We start from the raw sequence: 14,658 nt of genomic DNA on the forward strand, positions 1-14,658 counted from the left end.
AGTTACGCTCAAATGATACGTTCGCAGGAATCAGTTATGAGCAGTGCTGCGTAGATGCAATTTTGCTGTTCGTTGTTGTAGAAAATGGGGATCTATTTGTAAATATTTAAGCTACTACCACTTGACGTTCTTTCTATCGAGGCGCTCTCTGCAGTTCCGATTTCTTTGAACAAGACTATCTTTATGGGAAATGTGGTTATCTTTGTGAAAACTACAACACCCATGCGTAGCAACTTATTTATCTAGCTTTATCTCGGGCAAGAACCTGTGTTTACACAATGTCCTCGTTAGAAATACTCTTGAACAAGTAACGTATATAATTTTTGACAAAGTTTTTACCGATAACTGCAAACATGAACACAATTTTTGCAGTACTTCTTGTTTTTGTTGGGTGCTGCAGCAATGTTGTGTTTCTGGAACTACTTGTAAGGTCAGTTATTAACTGAACGAATGAACTATTGACTGCGCTAGACTCGGCTACTAGCTTCCTTGGTTAAATTAGATTCAATCTTTTGAGTATTTCTGCATTCTTTGGTTGTATAGCTAAGATGATGTTGCGCTTACATTACAATAATATATTATGTAGGCTAGCATATTTCCCACTGATTTATACTATTCATGCACACTTTTAATGCATTCTGCCTACTCCCAGAAAGTTTCCAGGATGTGGCAACATTGTGACCTTCGCTCAATTTGCCTTCATTGCATTGGAGGGGTTCATCTTCGAGACGAATTTTGGAAGAAAGAAACCAGCTATTCCAATGAGGTAGCCTAACGTCTGTATGTCTAGTTATCATTTTGTTGTCTGTCTGTCTGCTTGTCTGTCTGTCTGTCTGTCTGCTTGTCTGTCAGTCTGTCTGCTTGTCTGTCTGTCTGCTTGTCTGTCTGTCTGCTTGTCTGTCTGTCTGCTTGTCTGTCTGTCTGCTTGTCTGTCTGTCTGCTTGTCTGTCTGTCTGCTTGTCTGTCTGTCTGTCTACTAAGAATGAGATGAAAAGCACAGTTTTAATTCAACCTTTGTGTTTATTTCTTCTTTATAGCAACTATGTGATCATGGTGACCATGTTCTTCACTGTCAGTGTGATCAACAACTATGCCCTCAACTTCAATATCGCTATGCCTCTGCACATGATCTTCAGATCTGTAAGTATATCAATTTCCTTATAGCCTAACTTTAACTCAATGTCTGATGCCTCATATCACCTATTACCATCTAAAATTTCTTATTGGTTGACTAAGTGTGTGCTTTGTGTGTTATATCTCCACAGGGATCATTAATAGCTAATATGATCCTGGGTATAATAATTCTGAAGAAAAGGTATACATCCCTGCCTAATATCTCTTGACCTGGCAGTCTTTATATATACCCCCCCCCCCCCCCCCTACATCACAACCCTTTATACTTGTTTAACATGTTAGAATGTAGATGTTGCTAAAATGACACCCTAGAACCATTATTTTGATAGATGAATGCTTTGCACTTCAGTTGTATTAAGTGTTGCATCATGGGAATGTGTTGCTGCTTTTGTCACTATTTTGTATGCTCGGACTGCTGTTTTTAATTGTGATCTTATGAGCTTAACTGTATTTTTATAGATCTTATCTGGTTTTCTGGTTATCCAAACTCTGATAGGAAGGTTCTTCCCCCTGCAGGTATTCAATGAGTAAATATCTCTCCATAGCGATGGTGTCTCTGGGTATCTTCATATGCACCATTATGTCCGCCAGACAAGTGGTGAGGTCCTCATTAACATGTTTCTGTTCAACCACACACTTTTCTTCCATATAAAGTGCATTGTGGGTTGCAGCTTCACAGTTGTGTTGTAGCAGAGTTGTTAATAACATTGTTACACAGTTGCAACACTTTGTTACACACCTACACTACATGTTCATAGTGTACAGTGAGATCTTTAACTCAACACAGAACAACATAATACGTTACGCTGTGCTATTTAGTGACCTCTGTTTTTCCTTGTGCAGAACACAGGGTCCGAGGGCTCAGAGGAGCAAGATGTTTATGCCTTCCTGCACTGGCTGCTAGGTAAGTTTGCCATGAACTGTTGGGTGTGTACAGGATTGATTTGACTGAGTCATCACTCCCACTCAGCCAGAAGTCTTTGTTGACTTGCATTTTTGATATTGAGATCGTTACCTGAGCCCAGACAAGTTGGGACTGACTTTTAACCGAGAACTGGCCATTTATTGTTTCAGTTGTTGACAGTTTTAATTTTTTATTTAACCTTTATTTAACCAGGCAAGTCAGTTAAGAACAAATTCTTATTTACAATGACGGCCGACGATGCTGGGCCAATTGTGAGCCGCCCTATGGGATTCCCAATCACGGCCCGACGTGATTCAGCCTGGATTCGAACCAGGGACTGTAGTGATGCCTCTTGCACTGTGATGCAGTGCCTTAGACCGCTGTGACACTCTGCCGGAAAAATGCTTGAGATAAGCATGGACAACTCTAACAATCACATTAATAAACCACAAATTCATGTCAATGGGAAATGACTTGATTTGCACAAATTCTATTTACGCCTGCAGATCTCAACTCAGAAATCCGCCCCTGGTGCATTACCTATCCAATTCCCTATTTAATGTTTACATACTTGCTGATCCTGTGTGTGTGTGTGTGTGTGTGTGTGTGTGTGTGTGTGTGTGTGTGTGTGTGTGTGTGTGTGTGTGTGTGTGTGTGTGTGTGTGATCAGTAACTCAACCATGATCCACCTGATTTTCTGACCTAGCTTTGTTGTTATTCTAGGGATCGCCATGTTGACCTTTGCTCTGCTCATGTCTGCGAGAATGGGCATTTTCCAGGAGACCCTGTATAAGCAGTATGGCAAACACTCCAAGGAGGCTCTCTTCTACAATGTGAGTGTCAACCAGGGCTTAGACGATACCATCAACGCGATACTCTTTAGTAAAGTGGCAAGCAAACAGAACACAAAGTAGAAAATATCCCTAATGTTGTCATCCAGAGTCACATTTATTTATGTTATCAACTATAGCACACAATATTTTACATACAGCAGGTTTTTAAAGGACCAAGAGTTTTGTCTGCTTTGTGTTTTCATTTTTTTTGCCTTGGAAAAAATATCGCAGTACTGGTATCATCACAGCCCTAGTGTCAACCCCAAACTCCTGTATGCAATGCATTTCATACCTGACAGATGCCGTACACTTCTTCAGGCAAAGTAACTAACAAAAGTGATTGTCGTGTATCCCCTGGCAAGGGAGATTAAAAAGCTTTGCTTCTCTCACCAAACATAACGCTCCATCATACAATAGTACAAAGCCTAATCCTTAACATTTGCTGCAAACAGAGTTGCTGAATTGTCAGTGTTTTCTGTGCATTGCTTGATTTGTACTGTACCTCTATGTATGTACAGTGAGGGGGGAAAAGTATTTGATCCCCTGCTGATTTTGTACGTTTGCCCACTGACAAAGAAATGATCAGTCTATAATTTTAATGGTAGGTTTATTTGAACAGTGAGAGACAGAATAACAACAACAAAATCCAGAAAACGCATGTCAAAAATGTTATAAATTTGATTTGCATTTTAATGAGGGAAATAAATATTTGACCCCTCTGCAAAATATGACTTAGTACTTGGTGGCAAAACCCTTGTTGGCAATCACAGAGGTCAGACGTTTCTTGTAGTTGGCCACCAGGTTTGCACACATCTCAGGAGGGATTTTGTCCCACTCCTCTTTGCAGATCTTCTCCAAGTCATTAAGGTTTCGAGGCTGACGTTTGGCAACTCGAACCTTCAGCTCCCGCCACAGATTTTCTATGGGATTAAGGTCTGGAGACTGGCTAGGCCACTCCAGGACCTTAATGTGCTTCTTCTTGAGCCACTCCTTTGTTGCCTTGGCTATGTGTTTTGGGTCATTGTCATGCTTGAATACCCATCCACGACCCATTTTCAATGCCCTGGCTGAGGGAAGGAGGTTCTCACCCAAGATTTGACGGTACAAGGCCCCATCCATCGTCCCTTCGATGTGGTGAAGTTGTCCTGTCCCCTTAGCAGAAAAACACCCCCAAAGCATAATGTTTCCACTTGCATGTTTGCCGGTGGGGATGGTGTTCTTGGGGTCATAGGCAGCATTCCTCCTCCAAACATGGCGAGTTGAGTTGATGTCAAAGAGCTCCATTTTGGTCTCATCTGACCACAACACCTTCACCCAGTTGTCCTCTGAATCATTCAGATGTTCATTGGCAAACTTCAGACAGGCATGTATATGTGCTTTCTTTAGCAGGGGGACCTTGCGGGCACTGCAGGATTTCAGTCCTTCACGTCGTAGTGTGTTACCAATTGTTTTCTTGGTGACTATGGTCCCAGCTGCCTTGAGATCATTGACAAGATCCTCCCGTGTAGTTCTGGGCTGATTCCTCACCGTTCTCATGACCAGGCCGAGGGAGATTGACAGTTCTTTTGTGTTTCTTCCATTTGCGAATAATCGCACTAACTGTTGTCACCTTCTCACCAAGCTGCTTGGCGATGGTCTTGTAGCCCATTCCAGCCTTGTGTAGGTCTACAATCTTGTCCCTGACATCCTTGGAGAGCTCTTTTGTCTTGGCCATGGTGGAGAGTTTGGAATCTGATTGATTGATTGCTTCTGTGGACAGGTGTCTTTTATACAGGTAACAAACTGAGATTAGGAGCACTCCCTATAAGAGTGTGCTCCTAATCTCAGCTCGTTACCTGTATAAAAGACACCTGGGAGCCAGAAATCTTTCTGATTTGAGAGGGGGTCAAATACTTATTTCCCTCATTAAAATGCAAATCAATTTATAACATTTTTGACTTGCGTTTTTCTGGAATTTGTTGTTATTCTGTCTCTCACTGTTCAAATAAACCTACCATTATAATTATAGACTGATCATTTCTTTGTCAGTGGGCAAACGTACAAAATCAGCAGGGGATCAACTACTTTTTTCCCTCACTGTATGTATGTATGTCTCTTCTCTGCATATTTAGTTTCCTTGACACAGATTAAGTTTTGTCCTGGACCAAAAAACACTTTCAATGGAGATTCTCAATTGAGGATGTTTTCTAGTTTAGGACTAGGCTTCATCTTGGTCTGGGAAATTTACCCATAATCTCTGACATTGTAATATGTTTTGTTGTTTCCCTCTCAGCACTGCTTGCCTCTTCCTGGGTTCCTGCTTCTGTCCTCAGATATCTACAACCACTGTGTCCTCTTCAGTCAAAGCAGTGAGTTAAAACACAGTCAAATATTTGAATGAAACATGTTAAAGTAACCTTATTTTTTAGCCCAGTTGGAGGATTCTCTTCCTGCTTATTCCTTCATGATTCCAGAAAACCTCTGGGATTTCTGAACAACCTGGAAAATTTGAAAATTAACAGAATTTTACAACTTGAATCCTCATTCAGTGTACTGAAAGGACCTCAATAATCTAAGGTTAAATTTGTTGTTGTTGTTGTTTTTGCTGACTGAAGTCATTTACGCTTTGTTGAATCTACACTGAACAAAAATATGAACGCAACATGTAAAGTGTTGGTCCAATGTTTTATGAGCTGAAATAAAAGATTCTAGAAATGTTCCATACGCACAAAAAACATATTTCTCTCAAATGTTGTGCACAAAGTTGTTTACATCCCTCTTAGTGAGCATTTCTCCTTTGCCAAGATAATCCATCCACCTGACAGGTGTGGCATATCAAGAAGCTGATTAAACAGCATGATCATTACACAGGTGCACCTTGTGCTGGGGACAATAAAAGGAATGTCCAACAGAGCTGGTGCCAGATCATTTAATGTTCCTTTCTCTATCATAAGCGGCCTCCAATGTCCTTTAAGAGAATTTGGCAGTACGTCCAACCGGCCTCACAACCGCAGACCACATGTAACCACACCAGCCCAGGACTATCCACATCCGGCTTCTTCACCTGCGGGATCATCTGGACAGCTGATGAAACTGTGGGTTTGCACAACTGAAGAATTTCTGCACAAACTGTCAGAAACCATCTCAGGGAAACTCATCTGCGTGCTCGTCGTCCTCACCAGGGTCTTGACCGGACTACAATTAGATTTCAGTGGGCAAATGCTCACCTTCGATGGCCACTGGCACGCTGGAGAAGTGTGCTCTTCACGGATGAATCCCAGTTTCAACTGTACCGGGCAGATGACAGACAGCATGTATGGCGTCATGTGGGCGAGCGGTTTGCTCCATGGTGGGGTTATGGTTTGGGCAGGCATAAGCTACGGACAATGAACACAATTGCATTTTATCTATGGCAATTTGAATGTACAGTGATATCGTGACGAGATCCTGAGGCACATTGTTGTGCCATTCATCCGCGGCCATCACCTCATGTTTCAGCATGATGATCCACAGCCCCATGTCGCAAGGATCTGTACACAATTCCTGGAAGTAGAAAATGTCCCAGTTCATCCATGGCCTGCATACTCACCAGATATGTCACCCATTGAGCATGTTAGGGATGCTCTGGATCTACGTGTACGACAGCGTATTCCAGTTCCCGCCAATATCCAGCATCTTCGCACAGCCATTGAAGAGGAGTGGGACAACATTCCACAGGCCACAATCAACAGCCTGATCAACTCTATGCGAAGGAGATGTATCGCGCTGCATAAGGCAATTGAATGGTGGTCACGCCAGATGCTGACTGGTTTTCTGATCCACGCCCCTACCTATTTTTTTTAAGGTAACTGTGACCAACAGATGCATATCTGTATTCCCAGTCATGTGAAATCAGTAGATTAGGGCCTAATGAATTTATTCCAATTGATTGATTTCATTATATGAACTGTAACTCAGTTAAACCGTTGAAATTGTTGCATGTTGTGTTTATATTTTTGTTCAGTGTGTGTGTGTGTGTACAGTACCAGTCAAAAGTTTGGACACACACACCTATTCTTTTCAAAGGTTTTTCTTTATTTTTACTATTTTCTACATTGTTGAATAATAGTGAAGACATCAAAACTATGAAATAAACATTTGAATTAATGTAGTAACCAAATAATTGTTAAACAAATCAAAATATATTTTAGATTCTTCAAAGTAGCCGCCCTTTGCCTTGACAGCTTTGCACACTCTTGGCATTCTCTCAACCAGCTTCACCTGGAATGCTTTTCCAACAGTCTTGAAGGAGTTCCCACATATGCTGAGCACTTGTTGGCTGCTTTTCCTTGACTCTGCGGTCCAACTCATCACAAACCATCTCAATTGGGTTGAGGTCAGGTGATAGTGGAAGCCAGGCCATCACTCTCCTTCTTGGTCAAATAGCCCTTACACAGCCTGGAGGTGTGTTGGGTCATTGTCCTGTTGAAAAACAAATGATAGCGCAAACTAGATGGGATGGTGTATCGCTGCAGAATGCTGTGGTAGCCATGCTGGTTAAGTGTGCCTTGAAATCTAAATAAAACACAGCCAGTGTCACCAGAAAAGCACCCCCACACCATCACACCTCCTCCTCCATGCTTCACGGTGGGAACCACACATGCAGAGATCATCTGTTCACCTACTCTGCGTCTTACAAAAACACGGCGGTTGGAATCAAAAATCTCAAATTTGGACTCATCAGACAAAAGGACAGATATCCACTGGTCTAATGTCCATTGCTCGTGTTTCTTGCCCCAAGCAAGTCACTTCTTCTTATTGGTGTCCTTTTAGTAGTGGTTTTTGTGCAGTAATTTGACCATGAAGGCCTGATTCACGCAGTCACCTCTGAACAGTTGATGTTGAGATGTGTCTGTTACTTGAACTCTGTGAAGCATTTATTTGGGTTGCAAATTCTGAGGCAGGTAACTCTCTAATGAACTTAACCTCTGCAGCAGAGGTAACTCTGGGTCTTCCTTTCCTGTGGCGGTCCTCATGAGAACCAGTTTCATCATAGCGCGTGATGGTTTTTGCGACTGCACATGAAGGAACTTTCAAAGTTCTTGAAATGTGTTGGATTGACTGAACTTCATGTCTTAAAGTAATGATGGACTGTCATTTCTCTTTGCTTATTTGAGCTGTTCTTGCCATAATATGGACTTGGTATTTTACCAAATAGGGCAATATTCTGTATACCACCCCTACCTTGTCAAAACACAACTGATTGGCTCAAACGCATTAAGAAGGAAAGAAATTCCTCAAATTAACTTTTAACTTGGCACACCTGTTAATTGAAATGCATTCCAGGTGAACACCTCATGAGCTGTTTGAGAGAATGCCTAGAGTGTGCAAAGCTGTCATCAAGACAAAGGGTGACTACTTTGAAGAATCTCAAATATAAAATATATTTTGATATGTTTAACACTTTTGGCTACTACATGATTGTGTAATTTCAAATGTCTTCACTATTATTCTACAATGTAGAGAATAGTACTAATAAAGAAAAACCCTTGAATGAGTAGGTGTGTCCAAACTTTTGACTGGTTCTGTGTGTATGATTTTATATACAGTTGTGGCCAAAAGTTTTGAGAATGACACAAATATTAATTTCCACAAAGTTTGCTGCTTCAGTGTCTTTAGATATTTTTGTCAGATGTCACTATGGAATACTGAAGTATAATTACAAGCATTTCATAAGTGTCAAAGGCTTTTATTGACAATTACATGAAGTTGATGCAAAGAGTCAATATTTGCAGTGTTGAACCTTCTTTTTCAAGACCTCTGCAATCTGTCCTGGCATGCTGTCAATTAACTTCTGGGCCACATCCTGACTGATGGCAGGCCATTCTTGCATAATCAATGCTTGGAGTTTGTCAGACTTTGTGTGTTTTTGTTTGTCCACCTGCCTCTTGAGGATTTACCACAAGTTCTCAAAGGGATTAAGGTCTAGGGAGTTTCCTGGCCATAGACCCAAAACATTGATGTTTTGTTCCCCGAGCCACTTTGCCTTATGGCAAGGTGCTCCATCATGCTGGAAAAGGCATTGTTCATCACCAAACTGTTCCTGGATGGTTGGGAGAAGTTGCTCTCGGAGGATGTGTTGGTACCATTCTTTATTCATGGCTGTGTTCTTAGGCAAAATTGTGAGTGAGCCCACTCCCTTGGCTGAGAAGCAACCCCACACATGAATGGTCTCACGATGCTTTACTGTTTGCATGACACAGGACTGATGGTAGAGCTCACCTTGTCTTCTCCGGACAAGCTTTTTTCCGGATGCCCCAACAATCGGAAAGGGGATTCATCAGAGAAAATGACTTTACCCCAGTCCTCAGCAGTCCAATCCCTGTACCTTTTGCAGAATATCAGTCTGTCCCTGATGTTTTTCCTGGAGAGAAGTGGCTTCTTTGCTGCCCTTCTTGACACCAGGCCATCCTCCAAAAGTCTTCGCTTCACTGTGCGTGTAGATGCACTCGCACCTGCCTGCTGCCATTCCTGAGCAAGCGCTGTACTGGTGGTGCCCCGATCCCGCAGCTGAATCAACTTTAGGAGACTGTCCTTGCGCTTGCTGGACTTTCTTGGGTGCCCTGAAGCCTTCTTCACAACAATTTAACCGCTCTCCTTGAAGTTCTTGATGATCCGATAAATGGTTGATTTAGGTGCAATCTTGCTGGGAGCAATATCCTTGCCTGTGAAGCCCTTTTTGTGCAAAGCAATGATGACGGCAAGTGTTTCCTTGCAGGTAACCATGGTTGACAGAGGAAGAACAATGATTCCAAGCACCACCCTCCTTTTGAAGCTTCCAGTCTGTTTTTCGAACTCAATCAGCATGACAGAGTGATCTCCAGCCTTGTCCTCGTCAACACTCACACCTGTGTTAACGAGAGAATCACTGGCATGATGTCAGCTGGTCCTTTTGTGGCAGGGCTGAAATGCAGTGGAAATGTTTTGGGGGATTCAGTTCATTTGCATGGCAAAGAGGGACTGCAATTAATTGCAATTCATCTGATCACTCTTCATAACATTCTGGAGTATATGCAAATTGCCATCATACAAACTGAGGCAGCAGACTTTGGGAAAATTAATATTTGTGTCATTCTCAAAACTTTTGGCCGTGTGTGTGTGTGTGTGATAGTAAAGAAGTGACTTTACATGTTATGTCTGTTGGAGTCTTTCTTGTAATATTATGTTGAGTTCTTGTCCTGTTGTCCTCTTGTTGTGCTGTAGCCTAAATGTAATTTGTCTTCCAGCTCCTGTAGAGGTTCCTGTGATTGGCCAGGCTGTTCCAGTGATGTGGCTATACCTGCTGATTAACGTAATCACACAGTATCCTTGATCAAATCAAATTGTATTTGCCACATGCGCAGAATACCGTGAAAAGTAACAAAAACGAGGCTATGTACAGGGGGTACAGGTTAGTCGAGGTAATTTGAACATTTTGGTAGAGGCAAAGTGACTATGCGTAGATGATTAACAGCGAGTACCAGCAATGTAAAATCAAAGGGGGAGGTGGTGTCAATGTAAATAGTCCTGGTGGCCATTTGATTAGTTATTCAGCAGTCTTATGGCTTTGGGATAGAAGCTGTTAAAGATCCTTTTGGACCTAGACTTGCCGCTCCGTTACCACTTGCCGTGCAGTAGCAGAGAGAACAGTCTATGACTAGGGTGGCTGAGTCTTTGACAGTTTTTGGGCCTTCCTCTGACACAGTAGGTCCTAGATTGCAGGGAGCTTGGCCCCAGTGATGAACTGGGCCATACGCACTACCTTCTGTAGCGCCTTACGGTCAGATTCCAAGCAGTTGCCATACCAGGCGGTGATGCAACCGGTCAGGATGCTCTCGATGGTGCAGCTGTATAACTTTTTGAGGATCTGGGGCCCCATGCCAAATCTTTTCAGTCTCCTGAGGGGGAAAAGGTGTTGTCGTGCCTTCTTCACAATTGTCTTGGTGTGTTTGGACCATGATAGTTCGTTGGTGATGTGGACACCAAGGAACTTGAAACTCTCGACCCGCTCCACTACAGCCCCGTCGATGTGAATGGGGCCGTGTTCGGCCCTCCTTTTCCTGTAGTCCACGATCAGCTCCTTTGTCTTGCTCACGTTGAAGGAGAGGTTGTTGTTCTGGCACCACACTGCCGGGTCTCTGACCTCCCTATATTCTGTCTCATCGTTGTCGGTGATCAGGCTTGCCACTGTTGTGTCATCAGCAAACTTAATAAGGGTGTTGGAGTCGTACTTGGCGACTCAGTCATGGGTGAACAGGGAGTACAGGCGGTAGTCATTTAGGCAGGTTCCCTTTACTTTCTTGGTCACAGGGACTATGGTGGTCTGCTTGAAATATGTAGGTATTACAGACTCGGTCAGGGAGAGGTTGAAAATTTCAGTGAAGACACTTGCCAGTTGGTCCACGCATGCTCTGAGTACATGTCATGGTAATCCATCTAGCCTCGCTGCCTTGTGAATGTTGACAAGTCTTGCTCACATCGGCAACGGAGAATGTGATCACACACTCGTCCGGAACAGCAGGTGCTCTCATGTGTGCTTCAGTGTTGCTTGCCTCGAAGCGAGCATAAAAGTTATTTAGCTCGTCTGGTAGGCTCGCGTCACTGTGCAGTTCGTGGCTGGGTTTCCCTTTGTAGTCCGTAATAGCTTGCAAGCCCTCCCACATCCGACGAGCATCAGAGCCGGTGTAGTAGGATTCAGTGTTAGTCCTGTATTGACGCTTTGCCTGTTTGATGGTTCATCTGAGGGCATAGCAGGATTTCTTATAAGCGTCCAGATTAGTGTCCCGCTCCTTGAAAGTGGCAGCTCTTTAGCTCGGTGCGGATGTTGCCTGTAATCCATGGCTTCTGGTTGGGATATGGATGTACAGTCACTGTGGGGACGACGTCGATGATGCACTTATTGATGAAGCCGGTGACGGAGGTGGTGTACTCCTCAATGCCATTGGATGAATCCCGGAACATATTCCAGTCTGTGCTAGTGAAACAGTCCTGTAGCATCTGCATCATCTGACCACTTTCGTATTGAGCGAGTCACTGGTACTTCCTGCCTTATTTTTTTCTTGTAAGCAGGAATCAGGAGGATATAATTATCAGATTTGCCTAATTGAGGGCGAGGGAGAGCTTTGTATGTGTCTCTGTGTGTGGAGTAAAGGTGGTCTAGAGTTTTTTATTTTTTTATTTTTTTTTCCCCCTCTTGTTGCACATGTAACATGCTGGTAGAAATGAGGTAAAACGGATTTAAGTTATCCTTCATTAAAGTCCCCGGCCACTAGGAGCGCCACTTCTGGATGAGCATTTTCTTGTTTGCCTTATACAGCTCGTTGAGTGCGGTCTTTGTGCCAGGATCGGTTTGTGGTGGTAAATAGATGGCTACGGAAAATATAGATAAACTCTCTTGGTAGATAGTGTGGTCTACAGTTTATCATGAGGTACTCTACCTCAGGCGAGCAATACTTCGAGACTTCCTTAACATTAGACATCGCGCACCAGCTGTTAATGACAAATAGACACACCCCCCCAACCCTCGTCTTACCAGACGTAGCTGTTCTGTGCTGCTATTGCTAGGAAAACCCAGCCAAATGTATATTATCCGTGTCTTCGTTCAGCCACGACTCGGTGAAACATAAGATATTACAGTTTGTAATGTCCCTTTGGTAGGATAGTCTCGAACAGAGATCATCCAGTTTATTCTCCATTGATTGCACGTCGGCCAATAATGTGGTAGAGTGGGTGGTAGAGGCGGAAAACCCACTCACCGACGAATGCTAACAAGGGCACCGCGATCTCCGCCCCCTGTATTTCCGTCTTTTCTTCACGCGAATATCTAGGATTTGTGCCTGGTCTCGGAAAAGCAGTATATCCTTCGTGTCAGAATAATTAAAGATAAAATCTTCATCCAGTTCGAGGTGAGTAATCGCTATCCAGATGCTCTTTTCAGTCATAAGAGACGGTAGCAGCAACATTATGTACAAAATAAGTTACAAACAATGTGAAAAAACACACAAAATGGCACAGTTGGTTTGGAGCCTGTAAAACGGCAGCCATCCCCTCCGGTGTCATTCTTTTACAGTATTATTGCAATTGTTTAATTTGTTTTTAAAGTACACCTAAAGACGAAACATAATCGACAGCAACAAAACATTAAGGACAAAAACATCAGAAAAGTGTCCTCACAGGGCTTCACTCACGTCACAAAACTCTTACTTGAAACACTTTGTGTGTAGTCACTGAACACAAATGGGCATAGTTGGTGGGGAATTCCTCCCACTGTAAACTAATTAGATTAGTGTAGAGATTGTTTTTATACAGCTGTAAGAACAATACACTATTGCTCTCTGCATACTAGAAGACTATAAACATTCACCTTAAACATGTATGACTGTACATAGTACTCATGCAAGGATATAGAAGAGCCCCCCCCCCAAAAAAACACAACACTTATTAAACACACATCATCACCCTCTTGCAGTCCTTCACCTTCTCCTTAGATATGTGTGTATCCGCGGCGTGTTCATCCTGACCACAGAGTGTGCCTCTCTCACCGTGACCCTGGTGGTCACACTGAGGAAGTTCATCAGCCTCATCATCTCCATCCTCTACTTCAAGAACCCCTTCACCGCCTGGCACTGGGTGGGCACTGCCGTCGTCTTCCTGGGCACCCTGATTTACACGGAGGTCTGGACTAGCGTCCGCATGGCACTGAGAGGAAAAGAAGAGCTGAAAGAGAAGAAGGCGGAGTGATACGCAGCACAGAAGGCGGAGTAATACACAGCACTGACGTATCACTCAATGACTGTTTTTCACTTAATCTTTCCTCAATTCCTTGCATCCTCTCTCCTTGCCTCATTCTCAAAACACATTGGAGAAGAAGGTCTGGGGAGGGACCTGAGACATTCTCTTCCAATATGACTATAAAGGAGAGAGGATGCGAGGAAATGTCGAAAAGAGAAATGAAGATAGAGCCAATGTCACGAGAGTGCCTCTGGCAGCACTGTTGTGTGTACAGTACTGTATTTGTTGTAGGTGTGCTCCCCCCTTCTCTCTCTGCTGCAGTCGCAGTGGGACCACGTCCGTTTTTAATAGGATCATAATTATGTATTTTAAGTAAGGTTTTTCCTATTTCCTTAGAAAAGATGGCTTCCCAATAGGCTTCCCGCCTAACCCATTTTTAAGGACATCACCTATCAGTGGAGGCTGCTGAGGGGAGGACGGCTCATAATAATGGCTGGAATGGCGTGAATGAACAGGCATCAAACGCATGGAAACCAGACCATTCCACTATTCTGTTCCAGCTATTACCACGAGCCCGTTCTCCCCAATTCATTTGACACCAACCCCCTGTGCTAGACAAACACTACAGTACCTATTGACCGAATAAGCCAAGGCAAGCTAAAAATAAAATAAAAAACACATATATAATCATTATAATAAAAAAACATATTTGTCCTCTGAAGACAAAGGGGTTAATAAAATAAGGCAAGCTGTTGTGGAACTGATACCGTACTGTTCTGTTAATTTTGTTTGGTCTAAACAGTATTTATTTCACTAAATATGAGGTTGGGGATATTCTGATCTGTGTGTTAATAGTGAGTTGACAAACCACTTCATCAACAGATATTGATGGGACAGAAGTGAAAAGCGTTATGTTAATGTATTGTGATACTTGTTCATGTTTTATTTTAGGAATATTCCATTAGGAAACTGTTTGTCAAAGTAGTACTTGGCAGGACCAGTAACTTTGTCATGAAAAACACCAATGTGAAAAATCATGCAAATGCATTTTTGGCATTT

At 42.9% G+C, this 14,658-nt stretch overlaps 1 protein-coding gene across 1 annotated transcript; it reads left to right on the top strand.

Annotated features, from left to right (window-relative positions):
• Positions 1–3: 3 nt before the first annotated feature.
• On the top strand, positions 4–14,431 carry LOC115197637 (UDP-xylose and UDP-N-acetylglucosamine transporter). Its single transcript, XM_029759358.1, has 10 exons — positions 4–430; positions 653–766; positions 1,038–1,140; positions 1,266–1,315; positions 1,651–1,732; positions 1,978–2,038; positions 2,762–2,871; positions 5,144–5,219; positions 10,116–10,191; positions 13,356–14,431. Exons 1-10 carry the CDS (start codon positions 354–356, stop codon positions 13,606–13,608), a joined length of 1,002 nt encoding a protein of 333 aa, XP_029615218.1. The 5' UTR covers positions 4–353; the 3' UTR covers positions 13,609–14,431.
• Positions 14,432–14,658: the final 227 nt, after the last annotated feature.

The sequence above is a fragment of the Salmo trutta genome, chromosome 7 (assembly GCF_901001165.1).
Source record: "Salmo trutta chromosome 7, fSalTru1.1, whole genome shotgun sequence".
NCBI lineage: Eukaryota > Metazoa > Chordata > Actinopteri > Salmoniformes > Salmonidae > Salmo > Salmo trutta.